The sequence below is a fragment of the Zygotorulaspora mrakii genome, chromosome 3 (assembly GCF_013402915.1).
Source record: "Zygotorulaspora mrakii chromosome 3, complete sequence".
Taxonomy (NCBI): domain Eukaryota; kingdom Fungi; phylum Ascomycota; class Saccharomycetes; order Saccharomycetales; family Saccharomycetaceae; genus Zygotorulaspora; species Zygotorulaspora mrakii.
In genome coordinates, this window is record NC_050721.1 from 322,459 (window position 1) to 346,004 (window position 23,546).

A 23,546-nucleotide genomic window follows, 5' to 3' on the forward strand; every position below is an offset into this window, starting at 1 on the left:
AAAAAAGCGAGATCGCCAAAATTTAACCAACAACACTTATTGTCAACAAAAGAAAGTGACAATAAAATAAGGCGATGCCACAGGCGGTACTAGTCATCAACAAATCCGGTGGCTTGATATATCACCGTGATTTCGAAGAAGTGGAAGTGGAAGTTGAGGATAGAAACAAACCTAGTAGCAATGATTTACTCATCCTAGCCAGTACTCTGCATAGTACATTCGCAATCGCAAGTCAACTAACACCAAAAGCGATCCAATTGCAGCAACAACCTTTGCCTAACTTGGTTCCATACGTTCCTATGATTGATCCTGATAATCTAGTGCCAAGAAAGAAACTGGGTAGTTTTAAAGGCGATGATTATTTCAAGGAGCCTTTTCAAAACTGGAATAAGAGCGGTATAAGAAGCATAAAAACTGATCAATTTACCGTATACATATATCAGAGTTTGACGGGATTGAAACTGGTTGCAATGGTGTCCAACCGATCTGACACCATAAATGAAACGGTAGTAAACAATTTACTGAGACGTATTTATTGTCTATATTCTGACTATGTTATGAAGGACCCATTCTATTCCTTGGAGATGCCAATCAAGTCGGAGTTATTTGATACTAAACTGCGCAATTTGGTCAAACAGCTATAATTTTTTGACTGAAAGAGAGGGGAACACCAACGTCTTGGGAAGCCCCTCAACAGTTCAGACTTAAAAAGCTTCAGTCTATTTCTATCTGCATGAGCATTGCTATGTGTATATTAGCCCATGATGTGCTACAATAACAAAGCTGCGAACTCTCTGGTATACTAATCATGCCTAATACATTAATGCAGCCTAAGCCATAGGAAGTTACGGGCGAAAGCTGTGGCCTGTATGTATATAGAGAGAGTGAAATAGCGCTATATTCTTTCCAAATTACGCTTACACTAATGGGTTGACTGGCTCCATACAGAGCACTAAAGCTAATTTTGTTCCTCTTCCGCAAGGCTTGCAGATGGATCTCTACAACACGTGTTGCTCCGCAATTAACTGTCTTCTAAGCAATTGAGATCTTTGTATGTATGTGTGGAAGTGGGATCACATGCAATTTATCACGACGGAACAGTTTTAGAGAGAGCACATATTTCACCAGCACACCCTCCAATTTTAACTATATGTTGATTAGAACCATGATATACAAGACATGCATCAAGGAATAGACATCTCGCGTACTTTCCCTATTGGTGAAATTGTAATACCAGCTTTTAATGGGTGTATATTCCGTTTTTGGAGTTATTAAAGAGCGTGAGCAGTGCAAAAGGTGTTTCTGTCTGCTTCATGTTAGATAAATAATGTTATTTAATGTCTGAAGCATACATGTGACAAATTGTTTGAAAGCTTGCAAATCTGGTCATGCTCAAGAATGGAGAATCAGAGTTAGTCACCGAAATATTACAAACATTGCGAAATTATGTAGCGGCAATGAGAAATAGTTAAAAATATTGGGAGTGTGATGAGCAACGGAACTAAAACTAGCAAGTGAGGTGTGCTTGAATAGAAAGACTGTACTATACATAACAAAGATATATAATTTCGAAGACTCGCTAACGCCTTGTTGCAAAAGTCTAAGCGATCAAAACTTTTCCCCAATCACTTCTCTGCTCACCACACTTTACATTGGGATTCGCCTGCAAGCGCACAATTGATCTAACAACTCCAAGTTGACTAATTTCTTCCCTGCAAGATTGGGGGACTTTTTATAATAATATATTAGACTGTCCACCGATGGCATTTCATCAAGTCCATCATCTACTTGATCAAAACTTTAAAACTGTTTCTTTACTTATACCGAAACAGACGAAATGATGCATATCAAACATTCCAGCAACTTCGACTTCCAGTAACCTGCGAAACAGTAGAAATGTTTGAATAACTTTTAACCGCTGTTGCTGATACTTTGGTATTAATAAATGCAATTGATGGTTACAGATTACTTAGGTGTATAATGCTATAGTGTCAAAACAGACTATTTGTCAATTAGTCTACTTTGTTTGTCTTAGGCGGCATTTCAGAAGAATATTTTATTGTACCATTTCTTGCTCTTTTGCTCTAGTATGAGTGAGAACCGTTGCATTTCACTCCAACAGTCTCTACCAAAATTACATCCCGCCATGTTGACAACGAAGTCATCTTCCGTATCATCATAGAAAAAACGTTTATCCCCGCCATACTCTGAACAGGCGCCCTCTGGGAATGAATTGATTGTCCTCAAGGGCAAAAATCCTACTCTTGATCTAATCCATCCTTCGCTACTATACAGTGCTTCTAACGCATCTTGTTCTTTGTGTTCCCAAATCATATGGTTATGTTCATAATGAGCTGGTTCCCACCACAAATCTAGGAGAAGTTTCGACCATTCAGTGTTTTTAATGAAAAAGGAACCCAAGTTAAATCCGCCACAATCCTGTGTGATCAACAGATTTAGCTCTTCCTCATAGTTTACATATGGTATGTCTAATTCGATATTCAACGGGTTAAAGTTTTCTAACGTTCTATCGGTGATATTGTATAACCCGTTGAAGATATGTTCTTCTAAAGATTTTTGTGGTTCCATGATTAGTGTATCCATGTCCAACCACCAAAACCACTTAGCAGTTGAAAATTCTCTCATCGTTTGTCTTAAGATATCGAGTTTCTGCCAACCCTCTCTGAACTCATGAGAGTACCTTTTTGCGACGGTCAAATCCTTGATAGTGAGTCCATACCCATGTCGTTTCGCATAGGCCTTTTTGTTATCGATCGAAATTCTTTCAATTGCCCATTCTTGCTCATTTTTCCATTTCAAGACTCCACCGCCCTCATTTGCAGCAAGAATAATCACAATTTCAGGATCCTGGCTACCCTTATACAGCGACCGTATCCACGAAGGTGTCCACGTCCACCTATCCTTTCCGTTATGTTCGTGCCCCATATAGCTGTCAAGCAGCGATCGAGGAAATCTCACGGACGATTCTTTCGCACTTTGATTTAAAATTCCATGTGGAGAACCCTGATTTCTTCCATCTCTAATCCAAAATATGAGAAAGATTAGCATCATTACCGCACAAATAGGTCTTTTGAACTTAATCAACAGTCTTCCGACGGATCTCTTCATCTTTCCTCGGCTGAGTTTTTTCTCCATGAAGAAATTGACTAGACGTTTGCTTTCACAGAGCCCTGCCAGTATCAATTTGTCCTCAAGAACGCTGTAGAAGTCAGAATGTATCTTAAATGAATAAAAATTATATCGCTTCCGATCAAACATAACTTATTTTGATTTCTGTCGTAATGCGGAGGAACACGAAAGAAAAAACTGATACACAAGCGTATCATTACAAACGTTAATGATTATGCCGTATGTTAATCATCGCATGATATTATGTCGTATTGCAAATAGTATATAATAATAGATGACTCAAAACTTGAATTCACCACGAAATTGTTCAAGATCCATGCCGGGCTTGACTGCTTCGAGAAGGTCGCGCCTGTCCATCGCAACGAATGCTCTCTTGAGAGTTTCCAGAATATTGTTGTTACCTGATTTTATCGAAGGACTTGGCTGAATTCCTTCGACTTCATGCATCTTCAGAGATGCAAGTAAATGTTCGGCAGCTTCCTTATAGCAGCCAATATTTATGGAGGAAACTGCGAGGTTGTACCGAGCTCTAACGAATGAAGGCTTCAGCTGTAATGCCATGTGGTAGGCTTGGATCGCCTCTTCTGATCTACTTGAGTTGGCCAAGGAAGCACCAAGACGATTCCACATCAGCTCATCTTTCGGATTGACGTTTAATGCTGCTTTGAAACAATCTATGGTTTTGTCAAACTCGTCGTCAGCGTAGAAGAGCAGACCGAGACAGAGCTGAACATCTGGATCGATTTGCGGTAAGGCATTAGCTATCTTTAAAAACTGTCTCTTGATTTTTTCGTTCAATTTATATCTTTCTGGCTCATGTTCAAAGTCGTCCTCGATTGTTATCCCCTCTTTGGAATCCAAAAAATTCGGGTATTTGGTTTCAACCCATCTGTTTAGCATTGTAAAAGCGCTAACGTCATAACCCTCATTTATGTAACTGATAGCTAGCGTTTTCATTGCATCTAAATTTGAAGGATCAATCTTCAGACATTGTTCTAATGCACTGATACCTTGTAATTCTTTCTCGTTTTGCGTCTGAACTTCACCTAGTTTTAACCATGCATCTACATGTTTCGAATCTTCCTGAATTGCAGCCTCGAAAGCTAAGGCAGCCTCACTGAGTTTCGCACCATTTTCCATCAAGATACACCCTATCTCATATGCGTTTGGGTTATGCAGATACTCATTCTCTTCGTCAAATTTGTATTTCATGTTGCCGCTAACTCTGCCGCTAAGGAATCTTTGGTAGTCAGCTTCCCACGCATCATCACCTGCTAGTTCCTCAGGTAGCAAATCCTCTGCATCCTTCTGGAGACTATCCCAAACTTCTTGAAATTCGCTTTGATAGTCATCTTTGATTACAATATCCTCCTCTTGCTTTTCCTCGACTGCAACTTCGTCACCTTTGATATCCTGAGCGTTGTTTATAGTTAAATTTTCCGCGACCTCTCTTTCTAGCTCGCTGAATTGTTCATCCCAATTTGTGATGGCATTCTGATCCTGTCGCTGGTGTATCACCCCGCTCATAGCTCCAGCTGAAGGTCTTAACATCATACTTGGGCCAGAAAGCATGTGTGGACTATATGGTAGATGGCTCTGCCGGTCATGCGGATTATATTGTGATTGACGATTTATCGGTGATGCTGATGTGTGTACTGGCGATTCGGGTGACTGGTGAAACTCTTGAGACCACGAGCTAGAGCTCTTGGTCATTTCATGCCCACCTCTTATTATGCCATCCTGAGCTGGCGATGCAAAACCTCGGGACCAACTTTTCCCATTAATGTTCTCCATTGGAGCTTGTCCCATTCGCATTGGGTGTGGTCCTGAGGACATTCCACTGTTACCATTCATGAAGGTATCCAAGTGAAATCTGTTGACATCAGATATAACATTCTGCGTAGATTTAAACTGCTGTGATGACGGGGAGCCACCATGAAATTCTTTATTTAGGCCTTGTGATCCATGCTGCAATGATCTGTCCTGCTGAGTATGCTTTGTCACTTGAGCCAAAGGATTATTTCCTACCGAACAATCTGCCCCGTTCATTAGAATGCACGCTATTCTTCAAAACTAGCTATGTTGCACTACTCAGATCAATGGTTGTTTAGTCATGATACTGGTTGGCTTCAGACACCTTAAATATATACTTATCCTTTCTCCATTTGCCATAATGATATTATGGCGATAAGAAATCGCGTCCCGAGTGATAAAAAACAATGATAATATGAAAATGAATAAAAACTAATCATTAGAATCCGATGAAGAGATGAGATTAAATTGTTTGAAATAGGCCTCCTTTGACCTTCGTTTAGGTCAGCTGTCACTGAAATAATAATGGCAAGGCCTCCGACCATTGCGCAGATTCTATCAAGTAAAAACGCATCTGAGAATCCAGTAACGGCTACCAATAATGGTCTGAAAAAACCGAAATTTCTTTCAAAAGCTGAGCGAATTAACTTGGTGAGATCCTTGCACAACCGTGATAGCCCACATTTGGTCGTTGAGAACAGTGCTAAACGCGAACGAGAGGAAGATGATACGTCAGACGTAATTAATGAAGCTGACGATCAAAAAAGTACTATGTTTTCTAAGGCAGACAGGATACAGAAAAAAAGGTCCCAGTTTCAATTCGAGTGGCAGGAGGCAGATGACACTATGTCTGATTACAGACCAATTGTAGAAACCAAAGCAGCAGCATTGCTGAGTATGAATGGAAGGGCGGATTCCCTAGCAGATTCCTACATGGGTAGACATTGGAGCAAAAAAAAATTGCACGAGATGAATGAGAGGGATTGGAGAATATTTAGCGAAGATTTTGCCATTCAGACCAAGGGTGGAGATATTGCAAAGCCTATGCGAAATTGGGAGGAATTGAATTTAATTCCAAAAGATATTCTAGATATTATAACAAAAGACTTGAGGTACAAACAGCCGACATCTATCCAACGAGTCACGATACCCAATGTATGTACGAGAAGAAACAGAGACTTTTTGGGTGTGGCATCCACCGGTTCTGGTAAAACGCTGGCGTTTATTGTACCCATATTGATTAAAATAACTAAGTCGCAGCCGAGGCCCATTTCACTGAAGAATGTAGAAGGACCTAAAGCACTAATATTGGCCCCCACAAGAGAATTGGCTCAGCAAATTCAAAAAGAAGCCCAAAAACTTACATCTCTGTTGAATATGAAAAATACATCTTTCTCCTGTACAGTTATTTCCATTGTCGGCGGACATGCGCTGGGGGAGATAGCACATCAGCTCTCTCAAGGGTGCGATATTATTGTTGCTACACCTGGCCGTTTGATAGATTGTTTTGAAAATCACTTGTTTTCGACAGATGAAATTGAAACCCTGGTGGTGGACGAAGCTGATAAAATGATCGATATGGGGTTTGAGGAACAATTCACCACTATATTATCAAGATTAAATACATCGCGGGAGTTTAAAGCAAGACAAACGCTGATGTTTACTGCAACCATGTCCCCCACCATTGAAAAGATTGCCAACGGATATTTAAGTAAACCAGCATACGCAACAATAGGCGGCGGTGAAGAATCAATACCGCAGATCCAACAAATTGTACAGTATGTCTCTTCTGAAGATCAAAGGTTTGAAAAAATCAAGAGACTTCTGAATTCAAACGAGGCGCCCATAATTATATTTATCACTTATAAAAAAACAGCCGATTGGTTGGCTCAAAAGTTTTTTGAGGAGACCTCTTTCAAAGTAACTATTCTTCATGGCTCAAAATCGCAAGAGCAAAGAGAGCATTCTCTGCAACAACTTAGAAATGGTAAGTGCCAGATTATGGTTGCGACAAATGTTGCCGCTAGAGGTTTAGATATCCCAAACGTGTCTCTAGTTGTGAATTTTCAAATATCAAAATCTTTAGATGATTACGTTCATAGAATTGGTAGAACAGGACGTGCAGGAAAAAAGGGAACGGCAGTTACATTTTTGGGAGATGATGAAAATATTGACATTGTAAGAGAACTCTACAAATATGTTGAAGTCAATAATCCAGTGAAGACAAATAGTTTTGACAAGTCGCTAAAAACCAGGTACAACCTCGGAAATAACAACTTGGATGAAATTATATATTAATTCGAAGTATATTCGATTATTAGACTTTTTGATACGCTAAAATATCTCGTCAAGAGATTTGCAAATTTTGCATTAGCCATGAGCCAAATGTGCAAACTTCATTATCGTCGTAAGTCGGACTCATTATCTGTAAAGATAGAGGGAAATCTTGAATGGAATCTGAGGAAATGAGCTCGTTCCAGTAATTAGATACAATTCTATCCTCTTCAGTTTGCGCTTTTGATGTATCCATCTGACCATCAACATTGCGATTGAATTTCGTAATGGGAACTGCAAGTGACGGAAAGTTCAAAACGTTTACAAATAAAATGTATCTCAATGTTGTTGCTAGCATGTCTCCTGGCCTAAATGGGGTTAAGGTAAGTGGGCTTATAATAACATCGGGCCTTTCTGTTGGTTCTAAAGAGTTATAATATTCTCTGTATGCGATTTTGGCTTCGTAAGTCCTTTTATTTAAGGCCCACCATTGATTCACTGAGCATGCTTCAGCTCCCTTTTCCAGAATAACCGGTTTCAAAATATCTATTATCGGTTCTCCACTAGCTTCAAACTCACGCCTTATCTCGATTCCTGCATCAGCTATGTCCGTATCCATGGCGATTTCATGCAGTTCTTTGTTAACTTCAACAGGGACCTCCCACCTAATCGCTTTCATTCCGAGAGTACTATTGATTAGGTCTTCGCACATTCTCAACGCTCTTACATCTCCTGGTGGGAGGGTTATTACGCCATCACCGTACCAAATACCAACCACATAGTTTTTATGAAGTTCTTTTGATTTGCTATCGAAGTGGTACGGCACACACTTCACATCGTCAATCCAGGGTTTGCAAATGTTCACCATAACATCCATAAAATATCTCAAATCATCTAGATTTCTGGCTAAAGGCCCGATAACACTAGGAATTAGTTCTCTCCCTTGAAATGAATTATCTACGCGCAGATAAGGAAGTCTGCTATCGGTGGGTTTTAGCCCATATAATCCATGATAACTGCTCGGTATTCGGATACTACCTCCAATATCTGTTCCTAAGCCTAACAAGGAACCTCTGGCAGCGATAAGAGCTCCTTCACCGCCAGAAGATCCACCTGGCGAAAAATTCTGATTTAACCCATTCAAGGTTATACCAAACGTATTCGATACGGTATCTGTAGCCATCATAGACGATGGTACTGTTGTTTTGACGTACAATATTGCACCTTGTTCTCGCAAATGTCTGACAATCAATGACTCTTCCTCTCTTTTCTTTGGTTTGAATGCTCTGCCCAGATAACCGCATGTACTATCTACGCCTTCAACGTTACATTGATCCTTCAACGATATCGGTATTCCGTACAAAGGTGGCAAAAAATCGGGTCTCTGTTCATCTAGTTTTTGGGCCTTCTTTAATGCCTCCTCAAACATGATCTCTGATAAACAATTGATCACTTGGTGAGCCAACGCTGCCCTATGGCAGAATGCAATCGCGATTTCATAGCATGTTAGATTTTTCACAATTAGTTCATCTCTGAGTTTCAATATCGTAGAATGAGTTATCTCATTCTCCGCTTCTGTGCACAGTTTGTCTAGATTTAGATCCAAATTCTTCTTTTCAGCTTTCAAAAGTTCAAGTTTACCACCATCAATTCTCCATTCTGATGGGATTTTAGCATTCAATTGAGCCCTTTTTTTCTCGACATTGACTTTCCAAGACATTATTGCAACTTAGAAAGAGGCTCAACATAGTAGGAACATATAATAGTGTCTAGTTTTGATGCTACCTCGAGCTCTGTCTTTTAGTATATATAATATGAACTAGTCATTGAAGAAGCCGCCCAATGCCGCCAGAAATAATTCGTTATCAGCGACATTTAGTTTTTGATCAAAAACAATTATAATCGTTTGATTTGATCGACATCTGTAAGCATTTATATAGGTCATTACAAGACCTCTCTCGCCGAGGAAGCTCTGAGCGAGAGTAGGCAAAGACGTGAATGTGACTTACTAGAGATATTTAAATGACTAACACCTTTGGTCATAGGATGCATTCTGCCATGAGCTAGGATACTTAGATCCTGAGACGTCTACATTTCAATTAGCATGATAATGTTGCATTTGCTTTCATTTATTTCATTCCTAGCCTATACAATATGTTGTTTTGAGATCTCTGAGAAGGAAGACTTGGAAAAAGTCTGGGGTCAAGATTGGCCATTCAGCGGCATCAATACGTATGCCCATCTACCACACGATAGATGTTTGATAGACAAAAACTTGACCTTCGATGTAGGCATTATTGGTATCCCATACGACAGTAGCGTTTCTTATCGTCCTGGAGCACGGTTTGGCCCCCAAGCTATTAGAGCTGCATCTCAACGACAGTTTTCATATCGTGGCTTCAATTTCCGAGCTGGAATAAACCCATATCAGCAGTGGGCTAAAGTGATCGATTGCGGGGACGTTCCGGTAACGCCAATGGACAGTAGCCTGGCACTGAAAATGATGACAGCCGCATTTGATAATTTGTTGAGTAGAGAAAGTGCGTATGAGGGAAGCTCCATGCCACCAAGATTAGTGTCTCTAGGAGGTGACCATAGTATTATTCTCCCCATTATTAGAAATTTGTACAAAGTTTATGGGCCCATTACAGTTCTTCATTTTGATTCTCATTTGGATACTTGGTCACCCGAGAAGTATCCTTCCTACTGGCAGAGTGAAGCATCAGAGTTCAATCATGGTTCTATGTTGTGGATGGCTAAAGAAGAGGGACTTTTGTCTGAACATAATATTCATGCTGGTTTAAGAACTCGTTTGAGTGGGACTGATTGGTCTGATTACTTAGAGGATGATCATCTTGGTTTTCACAGGATTGAAAGTGATGAAATCCTTAAAATTGGACTAGACGGCATTATTGGTAAAATCAGACGGTTACTACCGAAAAATTCACCAGTCTATATTAGTGTTGACATTGATGTTTTAGATCCAAGTGCTGCACCAGGGACAGGAACTGTTGAAGTAGGTGGTTGGTTGACCAGAGAACTTGTGTATATCTTGCGCTCCTTGGAGGACGTCTTTATAGTCGGCGCTGATGTTGTAGAAGTATCCCCTCCTTTTGATCAAAGTGAAATAACTGCTCTAGCAGCCTCTCAAATAGTATATGAGTTGGTGACTTCAATGGTCAAGGGTGGCCCAATCGATCCAGATATGGTCAAGGCAAATATTGAAGGTGCTCCTGAACTTTCGAATGACGAAAGTAAAGTTTTTTTTGAGGATGCAAGAGAGGGGGAGTTTTTGAAATGAATGAATTACGTAAAAAGCTGAAATTCGGTCGTACATGTCTCGCATCCTGCATCTCGTAATGTTTGTTATGATATATCTTTCATTATTTAATTTTCTTTAGTTACGCTTCAAACGTTTTCTATTCGGTATCTGATTTCCCGATAACATAAACCTTCTGCACTGGTGAAATGGAGTTCTTTCAGGTTCCCGCTATGCAGTCCTTTCAAACAAAAAGAGAGTTAATGGTGAAGCCGAATTTTCGTAAAAGTGGTGATAAAGCTAGCAGCTATACTCAAGTAAATCATATCATATACATTCAGTCCATTCATAAACTCGGCACGTTGGAACACATTATATATCGCAGGTGTGCATTCTAAACGTGGTTTTGGAGCAAATCGGCCGCTCCCATGCTTCCAAGGACTCAGAAGTGTCGTCACAACGACTTTCGTTAAAATTACTCCTCCTCAGACGAAGAAGGATAGTCAACAAGACCATTACTGGTACCATTCAATTCCAATAGCTTTGATATTTTCAAAGATGCAACAGTCTCAGGATTTGCCTTTCTCTTTTTCAGTTTCTGAAGAGTTTTTTCATCAAAAAGTGTTGCTTTGTCTTGTGACAATTTCTTAATCGATTCGTGCTTCTCCTCCACAGTTAACTGCTCACTTTGACGTTTACCGAAATTATTCAATAGTTTAACCATCATATTGAGCGATTCTTCCTTCTGTTCTTCCTCTTCTCTTTTGCGAGCCTCTGGGTCGGGATCGTCGTTTCCCCACTTAACGAGTAGTCCCGCTCCCTCTTTGCGATCTGCCCATTCTTTGTCAGACGGTATTAGTAAAGTCTGGTTGCTCATTGCTTCCTTGGCGAACTCCGTATTGCATTGGTGTCTGTATTTCACGAATGCACAGTTTTTGCTCTCTATGTATCTTACCCTATCAATTTCTCCCAACTTTGAAAAGATATATCTCAAACGGCCCTCGATTTGTGACGGTTTCAACTGTTTATTGTTTAAAGCTCCACTTAGTCCGCCAATATATAAAGTTCGGTTGTTTTTCCTAAATGAACCAACGCCCCCCATATCATCTCTGTAGTCTGCGAATTTTTCACGACCAAAACAATCCAACACATCTGTTTTCATCGATAGTTGCATGATATCCTGTTCTTCCGGTATATGATGCTTGTACTGACATTTTTTCCCCAAACAGCACATTCCCTTGGCAAAATATAGGCAAAAAAAATTGGTGTTTTCCTTGTCACCTCTAGTTACACCCGGATGTACCTTTGTGTCCAACCTGAAGGGATTGACAAATCTGCGCTGACCACCTTGACCTTGAGACCATTTGTTATACCATACGTTGAACACTAATCCCGTCTGCGCCGGCATAGAGGAGGGCAATTCGCGTTCATCAACCTGTACTCGGGCTGATCGGTCTCTCCAAGATTTGCTCTTCGACATGCTGAAATTTTGGATCTACAGTAAGTTATCTCACAGTATATATTAGCGTAATCGTAGAGTTTCTAATGAGATGAGCTGTGATTTTACTTTTGTACAAATCGTGAAAAAAAAAAAATAAAAAAATTATCTCCCGGGGGCGAGTCGAACGCCCGATCTCAAGATTACTTTGTTGTTTTACAACACACATTACAGTCTTGCGCCTTAAACCAACTTGGCTACCGAGAGTATAAATATCTTACTAAGATCAAGAAACGTTATACACATACGATAATAAGAAATGGACTATGTCTCCGTGACTCTTTATGGAGAGTTAGGTTGACAGGGACCTAAGTATCTAGAAAGAATGTTTCTATTGGAGAGAAGGGTTTCTACGGAGTTATTGATAATAACTTGGTTAGACATTGATGACATTCTGCACCTATTGAATCATAACCAGCATAATGCATAAAACATCTACTCTCTGCAGTTTATAGGTCGTGCTGCTATGACGCTATATTTCTAGTCTACCAGAATCTATAGCACAACTCGTTATTTCTTATTTCATGCCGTAGATTCCTCCGTAGCCAGATCGCTAAATTGTAAGTGGCTCGCGATAAAACATCAGTTGACGACTTTTCAGAGTCATATTATGTTAGAAGGTGCTTCACCCGACTATAGTTCTTCTGCTGTGTTATTGCACCGGTCTCTTTTGTTAGTCTTCTCAGGTCATCTCGTAGAAAAATCTTGTTTCTACCATAATCTCAGTCTATATTTCAACATCTAACCACGTAATCGCGAACAACTCCGAAAATTGTTCAATCACCAACCGTATACTTCTCAAGGTCGTACGGACGCATCTCAGATCTGACAACATTTGTCTAACGACTGGCACGCTTGTAGACGAAAAATCTATCTACTCGAATCCACATCTGTTCTGTGGTTTTTCATATTGATTTGGACATGATTTGCTATTCCAAAGGGATACCCAGATAACGTTTATTCATCTCGGTCATGCTTTCACGTATCTATTACACGAAACGTACTCAATCAAAAATATCATTTTGAGGTCAGCATTGCACGCAAATGCCACACATTGTCCAATTCGTCACTTCTGGCGATAATTAAGAGTCCATGGGTACTAATCTATATCTCGAACTGATGAAAAATGATGTGATTATCACACACTGCAGAAAGTCCTTACTTTCAAAAAAATGCAAATTAGGATTTTTACTATGTTTTCAACCCGTGTTTTATATTTTTCTACGTAGATTACTGTCTGACTTATTAAACCTTGAATTACGTACTGTCTTCCGTCAAAACTTCATATGTTCATACATGGTTTTCACCTCATCACGGCAAGTACAGTTTTTGAAAGCTTGTAAAAAATGCATGTAAGCCTTCGAAAAATGAACGAAAAAAGAGAACTTATATATCAAGCATTGTCCTGTTGATGATCAGACCTTCTTTTTTACATCAAGAAGCTCCACCGGGATACATTCCTGGTGTAGGACGTGGGGCAACAGGCTTTTCCACCAGAGGCAATACAACTAAAGTCCCCAAAAGACTCCAAGACAGCAATTCAACTCGTACATTTGAAACTAAGGATACATTTACCCAAGAACGGTTCTCTACTAATGTCGAGCTAGAAGAAGAGCAAGAGGCCGACGAAATCTTTGCTTCAGTGGATGCAAAATTAGCCAAGGGAAAGAATTCCAATAAGAGTTCGTCATATCATAATAATGAAACTACAGGACCTAATAAAGTACTGCAACAATTTGCTGATTTGAAAAGATCCCTTGCAAATGTTACAGCGGAAGAATGGCTCAATATACCAGAAGCTGGAGATATAACAAAGAGACACAAGAGGGAAAGAACTCAAAATCAATTGAATAGGAAAGAGTATGCGGCACCCGATTCTCTTATTCATTCAACAGGAAACGTGAATTTGTCAAAATTGACTCAAGAGAGAGAAAGGCTCCTGGTTAGTCAATTAGATTCCAGTATATTAAATCGTGATAAAGTAGATTCCATGGAGTTGGCTGAAACAAATCAGTTATTAAATGAACTTGAATCTTCCTCTAAACCAAGTGAATTATTGAATAATGGTCAAAATGAAGATTCGAAAAAGATGAGAGATATTCTGGTATTGTATAGAAAAGCAGATCCTACCAAGCCAGAAGGTTGGATTGCTTCCGCACGATTAGAAGAAAAGGCGCGTAGACTGAACGCAGCAAAAGATATTATCGATCAAGGTTGTCAAAAATGCCCCAAAAATGAGGATATATGGTTGGAAAACTTAAGAATAAACGGCTCCAATTCAACTTTGTGTAAGGCTATGGTTGCCGAAGCAATCGCATATAATCCTACTTCTCTACCATTATGGTCGAAAGCTGTTGATCTAGAAGCCGAAACTCTTAATAAATGCAGAGTCATCCGGAAAGCATTACGAGAACTGCCGCGTAGTGAAGATTTATGGACGTTGATTGTGAAATACGAATCAGACACATCGGAGCGCGAAAAGATTTTGAAGAAAGCTGTAGAATTCGTTCCTCAAAGCTTTAATTTGTGGAAATGCTTAATAGATCTGCAAGATGAGATATCTGCTAAAAAATCAATGAACCAACTAAGAGTATTGCAACCGAAAGAGTTTAAGGTTTGGATTTTAGCAGCACAAGTTGAAGAACGTTTCAATGCTCAAGTAACAATTGAAAGACTAGTTAAACTATTGATTAAAGGTAGAAATGAACTTGAAAAGTATGGTATCACCATTTCAGCGTTCGAATGGATTACACAAGCTGAAGAATTAGAGAAAATGCTAATATCACCAAAAGTTGTAGAGAGTCTTATAATATCGTCAATACAAGGTGAATATAACGATAAAGGCGATTTGATTCTCTTTAAATTTATAGAATCCATGAGTGATAGTCGTACAAAGATCATTGCCCTTAGAGTACTCTTGAAGAAGAGCCCCACCAACTATGATATTTGGAAGCATCTTAAAGCAACATGTGAAAAGCTCAAACAGATAAATGAACTGTACACAACCTTTGAAGATGTCATATTTTCTGAAAGCAAAGATTCCATTGCACTCAAAGAAAACCCTGTATTGGCTTTGATGTATTCAAAAGAAATATGGAAAGGCGCTAATAATACAAGTAGAGCTTTGGAAATTCTTGATAGAACTTTGAAATTAGTTCCAAGAACGCTGGATATATGGTTGGCCAAAATAAAAATACTTTGCTTTTCCTCAAGCTTTGAGGAAGCAGAGAAGACATTTTTGAATGCTCTGCATTACTTTGAATCGACCGAACCTTTCCCTGGGCTTCAAAGACTTTATCACAAGTATGTTAATTTCTTACGGTTTCAGAATCGTAATTCCGATGGTATTTCGTTCATAAAAGAGACGTGCCAAAAGAAATTCCCAGATTGCCCCATCTTCCAGATTCAAATGGGCCAGATACTTCATGATATGGCAGATATCGAAAAATGTCGGGAGACCTTTAGTACAGGCACAAAATATTTTCCCTCGTGTGCAATCTTATGGATGCAACTAGCTCTGGTTGATGAGATTGACATGGGGAAACCCACAAAGGCCAGATCTGACTTGGACCTAGCCGTTTTGAAAAATCCACAAGAGGAGTCCCTGTACCTGGCAAAAATTAGACTGGAAACCAAGCTCAATAATCTGGACCAGGCAAGATTGATCGTTTCTCAATCCCTACAAAAATTCCCACGAAGTCCAAAATTATGGTCTGAGAATATTCGTTTACTTCCATCCAAAAAATCCCCTCTTCGTAAAACTGTATTCCAAGATGCCCTCAAGAATACAGCCAACAGTTGTGAGGTGCTAGTAGAGATCGGAGTATCCTTTTACTATGAATCACAATTCTCCACTGCCCTCAAATGGTTTCAGCGAGCTACTGCCAAGAATAAACTTTATGGCGATGCATGGGTATGGCTGACGCGATGCCATAAGAAACTTTCTAAAGATATTCACGAATGCCATGAGAAGGTGAACGAGTATGAGCCTGTTTACGGCGACGAGTGGATTTCGGTCTCGAAGGGCGTTAAGAATCAATACAGCTCTCCGTCTACAATTCTGAGTATTTTAAGTTAATCTTATCCACTAGTGTGTTCCATTCTGCTGTGGTTTGTGGATGTTCTTCTTGAAATCGCGAGATAAAATTTTCTGTTATCCCGAAGGAATTTTTGTCGAAGTTCGGAAAGTCGAATAGTTGTCGATGCAAAAGCCTGTGAAGTAAGCTGGTTCAGTCATATCGTATCTCCCTATTAGGTGAATTGCGGGAGTCACCCATTGTAAATAATAACGTCATAAATTTCAAAAAGGTTATCCAACTTGATCTTCGATTTTTTTTTTTTGATGTCAGAGGGAAATGACTATAGAAGTAATTTCATCGATATTGATGGAAAAGATCCCTCGTCAGCTGTCAGAACTCCACAAAATTTCTTATCACCGGATTCTTTAGACAGCACCACTTCCTTCCTGAGTTCTGAGAGATTTGAAGGAAATATTTTTGTCAATAGAAGCGGTAAAACTCCACCACTTTCCAAATTTACAAGCGTGAACGAGGGCCACAGTAAATCAAATTTAGCAGGTTATAAAGCGATGAATACTGCAATCGCACATGGTCCGGACGAATACAGCGTTGCGCAGGAAGCTGTAGATTCTAAATATGTATCCGGACCTTCTACAAGTATTACATCAACGGTGAAAGACGCAAATGGGCAAGTCAAAAGAAAGTACTCGAGAAATGGATGTGTCGAGTGCAAGAGGAGGCGAATAAAATGTGACGAAACAAAACCATCTTGCTGGCAGTGCGCGAGGTTGAATCGCGAATGCATCTATATTTCGAATCCAAAGAACAAGAAGCGAAAGCCCAAGAAAGGCTCTGTTGAAAAGCCCCTGCTGAAAAATGAATCAGAAAAGTCCACCTTAAAGAAAGAGCACTCTGAGGATTTCGCCGGTAAGCAAGCAACAATTACCTCAAATACCTCGCACACGGTTCCCACTACAGCAGTTACGCTTGCTCCTCTTACTACAAATGCACCTACCGCTACTACCACCAACGCTACTGGCACTCATATTGAGGAGCTGCCGACTGTCGGGGTCACTTCTGTAGCTTGTGCTAATAATGTTGAAGAAAATAATAGTATCACTAAGTCAGCAACACTCCCGAATGCTAACGCACCTGTCTCTAACATGGACGGTTACGATGCTAATCTTTTAATTCAGAACTTGAATGACATAGTCAGCATGAAACTCAATGACTCATTTCTTCTTAACGAGAGCTTGAAGGATTTGCGATTACCAGAGCTTGATATTCCGGAGTTGTTACCTCAGACTGCGGATCCTGTAAGTTCTGTGCCCATTTCATTTTTAGTCAACAATGTCATAACTTTCAATACCAAGCTGAGTTCCTTTCAATTGGGTGGAGTTCACGATGGGTATCTCAAAGTTTTCTTTAATGATTGTTTGGACTCTATTGCCCCCTTTTTTCAAAATCAGGAAAATCCATTGAGGGATATTATTCTTTCCTTTGCACGAAATGAGTCCTACTTACTATCAGCAACTTTGGCTGTTGGTGCTTCGATTGCAAACCGAAAATCTGCATCGCTTGAAGATGAGCGAAATTACTGTGCGTACTTATCACATTGTCTTAGCTTGCTGGGCGAGCAATTTCAAAATGAAGCAAACGTGCTAAACAAAATAGAGCCAATAACTTTTACAGTAATAATGCTTGCATGGGACTGTATCAATACGATGAACTCCCAATGGAGATCCCATTTGAAAGGTGTTACTGACCTTTTTAAGAAGATCAACTCTGGGAACTCCTCAAAAGTCATGAATGTGGCCAAATGCTGGTTCAAAGTCATGGAAACATTTGCAAGCGTTAGCACAGTTCTAGGCGGATCAGTCACAGATGAAGATGATCTAGATCTAATTTTTGATCCATATGATTATCAGTACGTCGACTCTTTGAAGTTTTTGAACATCATGACGCCATTGAATGAATTCAATTTGCTCAGGGGTCAAAAAGAAGATTTTGATTTGGTTATTAAAGAAGTTATAAAAGCTCTCACATGCATACGAAAAGCGGAAAAGAACTACATGTCACAGGAGGAGGGGCTTTTCACAAAAAACCAGGATTATCTGTTGTGGTCATCACATCAAGATACCGAAAAGACTAAAGAATCCCTCTCGTATTTTAAGATTCAAAAAATCTTGGTTGAAATTGATAAACAATTGGAATATGAATTCATAGACAAGTCTGGGGTAATACCCCTGGAAAGTCAGTCACATCCAGACAGGAGTAGTATTGATGACAACGCTATTGATGTAGTTATTTTGAGAAATAGCGATCGAATCGCGATCAGCTGGTATGATATTTCTCATCAAACACAGGTTCTTTCCTTTCTACTAATTGTTCTATTGAAACTCCTCGGAATTCCTAAGGAGTCAATAACTGTTCAACAAGTTGTAAAGAAAATCATGTCATTCTTTAAATTTCTGAACAGTGACAATCCACCTCAAAATAATAGAACCTGTTACAGTAATTTCGCTGTTCTGATGGCAGGTTTGAATGCGATGGATGAGGATACAAGAAACATTGTACGAACCTACTATAAAGTGAATGGTGGCAAATTTCAAAGACTGACTGAGCACAACTTAAATAGATTGGAAAGCGTATGGTACGGCAAAGGGGGTAACTATAAACTTGCTGATCAAGATGTTTTAACGTGGTAAAGATGTGTAAATGTATTTTATTTAATAAAGAGGCAAGATTTGCGTAATATCCTCTATCATGTAAAACATACTTATTCTACAGTCATCAAACCGATGAAGGAATCAACTACACTAGCCGCTGTGATTACAGTGATATCACCGTTGGAATCATATGCTGGCGCAACCTCTACGACATCGGCGCCAACAAGATTAATCCCCTCCAATCCATCCAAAATGGTTAAAGCTTCTCTTGCTGTGAATCCACCTGGTTCTGGAGTACCTGTTCCAGGAGCAGATGCAATATCCAAGACATCGATATCAAATGTTATATATACTGGCAAGTCGCCAATTCTTTTCTTGATCTGATCGACCACGCCTCGGATACCTATGATGTCGATATCCCTGGAAACAATTTTCTCAAATCCACATTCACGGTCGTGTAAATCATCATGAGAATCAATATAAGGACCCCTGATCCCAACATGGATAGCACTATTGTTTGCAAGATAGCCTTTTTCGTGAGCATAATGTAAAAACGTACCATGGTTTAAGCGTGCCCTCTTGGAAACACCGCCACCTAAGACATCCGGAGACCAGCTATCAATGTGTGAATCGAAATGAACAACAGCCAATGGACCAAATTTCTCATACGCAGACCTCAGAGCCATCAACGTGATAGTATGATCGCCTCCTAGTGTGATGATTCTTGGAGGCTTTTCGGGCTCTTTAAGACTCGGGTGATTGTGTATCTTTCTCTGACCCCTGTACAGCTGATTGAGGGCTACCCTATTGTCAAAGGGAGTCATGGGAATGTCACCACAATCGGCAATCTTGTATGAAGAATTATAAGGATTCAAGAGCCGTAACTTTGAGCCTGGGAAGCCTCTCACTGGAGAGATACCTGAACCTATCCTGCGACTACCCTGCCTGATTCCATTAGGGCCAAATCTAGCTCCTGGGCGATAAGTTGTAGCAGTATCGAAGGGTGCCCCGACAATTACAATATCTGCATTTAGCTCGTCTTCAGCAAAACATTTAACCGCAGGCAAATGCGCAAACGTGACAATCCCACTGAAGAAGAATAAGTCCTTCATGTATGTGTCTAATGGCAGTACAACTGGATTTTCGTTGAAAAATCCACATTGTGCTTTAAAATCAGGATCTTCATCCTCCATGACATCAATTTGACTGCTTACTGACACAAAATCCTCCGAATTGCAATCTAATCGAGGTTTCAAAAGCTCACCAAACAATTGGTCAATAAAAGGTGCAACACTATTCTTTCCAACATCATTCAATCTCAGATCATCTTCCTTGTTCACCCAAAACGATTCTTCATGACCTGCGTATCTACCTTCAGCAATTGCTGAACACGTCAAAGCTGTCCACAAGTATGAAAGCCTCATTATACTCAATTTTGACCGGCATTCTCAATCATAAAGGATAATCCCTCTGGCAGATTCCTGATAATGGATGTGTATTATTGTTTTTATAATTGGCTTACCATCCGTAATCATTTTTAATCTGTTACTTCCATATAACCGTCAAAGGAAAGTCTGCACGAGCTCAAACACCGCGTTTAAATGTTGAGTCATGGCATTGTGTCAAAATATGAATAGCATAAAGAGGAAGAGTACCCAGTTGGTTTCAATGTTGTCTATCGCGTTCACTAGAGTCCATGGTCTATAATTGTTCGATTAAACTTCAGAATGACGCTTTCTCGCATTGATGAAGAGCTTTCAAGTGATGAAACTGAGGAAACGCAGCCCCTGCTTTATCCTGAAAAAAAATGGTCAAGCGTAAGCAATGAATTAAGCATAGTGCTGCTGAATGCAATGCCACTGACGGTAACATTTCTCTTACAAGGATCTATCCCATCTATGCCTCTACTTTTTGTTGGGAGACTTGATGCCTTACAACTCGGCGGTGTTGCAATAGCTAATGTTACATTCACAGTATCAGTTGCTGTTTTTCTGGGCCTTACTACTTCATTAGATACGTTGTGTCCGCAGGCATTTGGTGCTCGTCAGTATAAGCTCGTTGGACTGTACCTCCAGCGTTGCGTCATTCTGGCTTTTGCAATAGCAATACCGATGATACTCGCTTGGGTATATTCCGGTTGTATACTGATCCATTTCATCGATAATCCTGAAATTGTAAAGATTGCATCAAGCTATTTGCGTCTGATGACATTTTCTTTGCCAGGTTTTATTATATTTGAATGTGGGAAAAGATACTTCCAGTCAATGAATAATTTCACTAAAGGTCAATATATACTGTTCATATGTGCTCCTTTTAATGCTGTTCTGGGCTACGTCATGATTTTGAGATTTCAGTTAGGATACGTTGGTGCATGCTGTTCCTTGATTTTTACCTACAACTTGATGGGACTCATTATGGCCATATCAATCTATTTCTGCCATATTGACATGAAGAGGAATACCCCTGACCTTGATTGCTGGCATGAAGTCTCTAGCAAAGTTTTTGATGGTTGGAGCACTATGATAGAACTCTCCCTTCCAGGAATCATTATGGTTGAATCAGAGTTTTTTGCTTTCGAGTTTACATCTATTCTAGCTGCAAGATTTGGTACAACTGTATTAGCGGCTCAATCGATTGCATCAACAGTAGAATCCTTAACATTCCAAATCCCATTCTCTGTTGGTGTTGCAGCATCAAACAGAATTGCCTTCCATATCGGACAAGGCAACATTCGAAATTGTAAAACTGCGGTAGGTTGTACGTTGGTTTATATTGGTACTGTTCTATGTTTATTGAATTTTTCTCTATTAACTTTCGGTAGATATGTCATAGCTAAGCTTTTCACCAGTGATCCAGAGGTAATTTCTTCAACTGTTCCATTAATCAGTATAATTGCTGTAAACCAATTTTGGGACATCTTCAACGTATTCGGCGCTGCCTGTTTAAGAGCGCAGGGTAGGCAAAGAATCGGCGGATGTTTTAGTCTTATCGCATACTATGTAATTGGATTGCCACTTGGAGTGTATTTGGGATTTAAGAAGCACTTAGGTGCCCGGGGGTTCTGGATTGGTATTGGCACAGGTATTTTCTTCCTGTCAATTACCGAATTGATGTGTGTCTATAGATCAAACTGGACAAAAATTCTTCAAACAGCAAAAAAAATGCATAACTACTAGTTTGGTCAAATTATTACGGATTTTAATTATTATTAGACAACTTGATAAAGTATTATAGATATTGTAAATAAATGAATGCTTAGTTTCTCGTATGTGAAAAACTAGGTATTTGGCAAAAAAAAATTTAATAAATGTGAAATTTAGTTGTTTTTATGATGAAACGAATGACTGTAATAAATGTGTAAAATAGTTGACTCACGAATATGAATCGAACCTCATGGTATCGAAGAACCATTTCATTAAGACAAAAGAAAATGTGGTCTTTGTTGATGGTAAGAACGAAAAAGGGAATGTACGTTTGAAGAAAGAACGAAATTAAAGATAGGTTTGAAATCATTAATCTCATATATATTGAGTTCAAAAACCCCCTTCTTATTTCTTAGATTTCTTTGATTTCTTAGCTGGTTTTGGCTTTGGTGTTGAAACAGCGGTTTCACCAGAGTTTCTAGCGGAAGCAATACTGTTCATGGTCTTTTCTGATGGCAATGGTTGGAAATTGTTACCGTTGTTAGCTAAACCTAATCTTTCCAAACCAAGGTAACTTGCTAAAGGAATGAACAAACATGGAACACAACCTAACAATATAATATCAAGAATACCATACCAAACGGCCTCGGAGTCCGGTTGGATAACGTTACCACCTTCACATAGACCGAAACAGATTGGGTAGATCAACCAAATGAACATAATAATACCAAAGAACCAGTTGAAGACGTAGAACACATCTCTACCAATGTTTCTAACCAAGTTTCTTGTTGTGGTCATAACAGAAATACTGCAGATAACGATAGCGGCGGCGCCAATACTGTAGTAACCCCATTTGTAGGTGGAATAGACACAGCCAGCGATCAAGTAACAAACAGAAAAGATTTCAGCAACACCAACATTGAAAGCAATTTGCCACTTTGGGGTGTTACCGAAAAGTGAGGCTTGAACGATTGGCCATGGAAGAGCCATAAACCAACCAATTTTTCTGGAATAGAAAACTTGTCTAGTACCTGGATGGTCCGGTTGATTGTCGATTTTGACGTGGTTATACTTTGCGTGTACTGGAATCCAACCCAAGTTAGAAGCCATAGTGAAATAATTGATCGACATGAACAAAACAGGGGCGATAGCGGTGCAGTACACTATTCTTTCGTTTGCTGGTTTTCTGAACATTAAACCGATCAAGACCATTGCCATTAATAGGAAAACACAAAAAGCAGCCCATAACCAATCGGAACCACGGTTGGTAATGTGGAAATCAGCACCTGTTGGTGGATTGATCTTTATGGCTTGGTTACCGCCTCTTTTGAAAAGCTCGACGTAGTCTGTCATTATAAATTCTGAATTATGATAGTGTTGGGATATTAAAATTAAAATGGGAGTGAATAATAGAAGAATGAAATATTAAAAGGGATTAATTAACAATTAAGTATTAGTTGAAAAGTATTGGTTCTGTTTTTTTCTAAGTTTTCTTCTTTTTATTGATCTATTATTATTATTGAAAAATCTAACAATATGCTTCTACTATGGGTACCGAATACTCAAGACTGAACAGCACGAAATACTCTACAACATCAATTCGATAATGACTATTTATACGTTTGACAAGAACGGAGATCGGTCCATTTTTTCTAACCGTTTCGAAACCCAAAACTCACTCACTCACCCTCTATCCCCAATACCCGATTCTCTCGCACTATT

The 23,546-nt window shown here is 39.5% G+C and overlaps 12 protein-coding genes and 1 non-coding gene across 13 annotated transcripts; 6 read left to right on the forward strand and 7 right to left on the reverse strand.

Annotated features, from left to right (window-relative positions):
- Window positions 1-74: 74 nt before the first annotated feature.
- TRS23 (TRAPP subunit TRS23) lies at window positions 75-644 on the forward strand (the record flags this gene model as incomplete). Its single annotated transcript, XM_037287648.1, has 1 exon — window positions 75-644. One exon carries the CDS (start codon window positions 75-77, stop codon window positions 642-644), a length of 570 nt encoding a protein of 189 aa, XP_037143543.1.
- A 1,399-nt stretch (window positions 645-2,043) lies between these two features.
- On the reverse strand, window positions 2,044-3,279 carry MNN10 (alpha-1,6-mannosyltransferase; the record flags this gene model as incomplete). The annotated part of the gene is made up of 1 exon (XM_037287649.1): window positions 2,044-3,279. One exon carries the CDS (start codon window positions 3,277-3,279, stop codon window positions 2,044-2,046), a length of 1,236 nt encoding a protein of 411 aa, XP_037143544.1.
- Window positions 3,280-3,429: 150 nt separating this feature from the next.
- PEX5 (Pex5p) lies at window positions 3,430-5,199 on the reverse strand (the record flags this gene model as incomplete). The annotated part of the gene is made up of 1 exon (XM_037287650.1): window positions 3,430-5,199. One exon carries the CDS (start codon window positions 5,197-5,199, stop codon window positions 3,430-3,432), a length of 1,770 nt encoding a protein of 589 aa, XP_037143545.1.
- A 288-nt stretch (window positions 5,200-5,487) lies between these two features.
- PRP28 (mRNA splicing protein PRP28) lies at window positions 5,488-7,260 on the forward strand (the record flags this gene model as incomplete). The annotated part of the gene is made up of 1 exon (XM_037287651.1): window positions 5,488-7,260. The coding sequence occupies one exon, from the start codon at window positions 5,488-5,490 to the stop codon at window positions 7,258-7,260; it is 1,773 nt and encodes a 590-aa protein (XP_037143546.1).
- Window positions 7,261-7,309: 49 nt separating this feature from the next.
- On the reverse strand, window positions 7,310-8,956 carry AMD2 (putative amidase; the record flags this gene model as incomplete). Its single annotated transcript, XM_037287652.1, has 1 exon — window positions 7,310-8,956. One exon carries the CDS (start codon window positions 8,954-8,956, stop codon window positions 7,310-7,312), a length of 1,647 nt encoding a protein of 548 aa, XP_037143547.1.
- Window positions 8,957-9,340: 384 nt separating this feature from the next.
- HG535_0C01690 (agmatinase) lies at window positions 9,341-10,537 on the forward strand (the record flags this gene model as incomplete). The annotated part of the gene is made up of 1 exon (XM_037287653.1): window positions 9,341-10,537. The coding sequence occupies one exon, from the start codon at window positions 9,341-9,343 to the stop codon at window positions 10,535-10,537; it is 1,197 nt and encodes a 398-aa protein (XP_037143548.1).
- A 433-nt stretch (window positions 10,538-10,970) lies between these two features.
- Window positions 10,971-11,975, reverse strand: CWC2 (active spliceosome conformation promoter CWC2; the record flags this gene model as incomplete). The annotated part of the gene is made up of 1 exon (XM_037287654.1): window positions 10,971-11,975. One exon carries the CDS (start codon window positions 11,973-11,975, stop codon window positions 10,971-10,973), a length of 1,005 nt encoding a protein of 334 aa, XP_037143549.1.
- Window positions 11,976-12,101: 126 nt separating this feature from the next.
- HG535_0Ctrna1Y lies at window positions 12,102-12,200 on the reverse strand. The gene is made up of 2 exons: window positions 12,161-12,200; window positions 12,102-12,138 (listed from the first exon to the last, which is right to left on the reverse strand). It is a non-coding gene; the product is annotated as a tRNA-Tyr (tRNA).
- A 1,204-nt stretch (window positions 12,201-13,404) lies between these two features.
- Window positions 13,405-16,071, forward strand: PRP6 (U4/U6-U5 snRNP complex subunit PRP6; the record flags this gene model as incomplete). The annotated part of the gene is made up of 1 exon (XM_037287655.1): window positions 13,405-16,071. One exon carries the CDS (start codon window positions 13,405-13,407, stop codon window positions 16,069-16,071), a length of 2,667 nt encoding a protein of 888 aa, XP_037143550.1.
- Window positions 16,072-16,335: 264 nt separating this feature from the next.
- Window positions 16,336-18,720, forward strand: LYS14 (Lys14p; the record flags this gene model as incomplete). The annotated part of the gene is made up of 1 exon (XM_037287656.1): window positions 16,336-18,720. The coding sequence occupies one exon, from the start codon at window positions 16,336-16,338 to the stop codon at window positions 18,718-18,720; it is 2,385 nt and encodes a 794-aa protein (XP_037143551.1).
- Window positions 18,721-18,791: 71 nt separating this feature from the next.
- HG535_0C01730 (agmatinase) lies at window positions 18,792-20,105 on the reverse strand (the record flags this gene model as incomplete). The annotated part of the gene is made up of 1 exon (XM_037287657.1): window positions 18,792-20,105. The coding sequence occupies one exon, from the start codon at window positions 20,103-20,105 to the stop codon at window positions 18,792-18,794; it is 1,314 nt and encodes a 437-aa protein (XP_037143552.1).
- A 303-nt stretch (window positions 20,106-20,408) lies between these two features.
- HG535_0C01740 (MATE family efflux transporter) lies at window positions 20,409-21,857 on the forward strand (the record flags this gene model as incomplete). Its single annotated transcript, XM_037287658.1, has 1 exon — window positions 20,409-21,857. One exon carries the CDS (start codon window positions 20,409-20,411, stop codon window positions 21,855-21,857), a length of 1,449 nt encoding a protein of 482 aa, XP_037143553.1.
- Window positions 21,858-22,229: 372 nt separating this feature from the next.
- Window positions 22,230-23,177, reverse strand: HG535_0C01750 (opsin family protein; the record flags this gene model as incomplete). Its single annotated transcript, XM_037287659.1, has 1 exon — window positions 22,230-23,177. One exon carries the CDS (start codon window positions 23,175-23,177, stop codon window positions 22,230-22,232), a length of 948 nt encoding a protein of 315 aa, XP_037143554.1.
- Window positions 23,178-23,546: the final 369 nt, after the last annotated feature.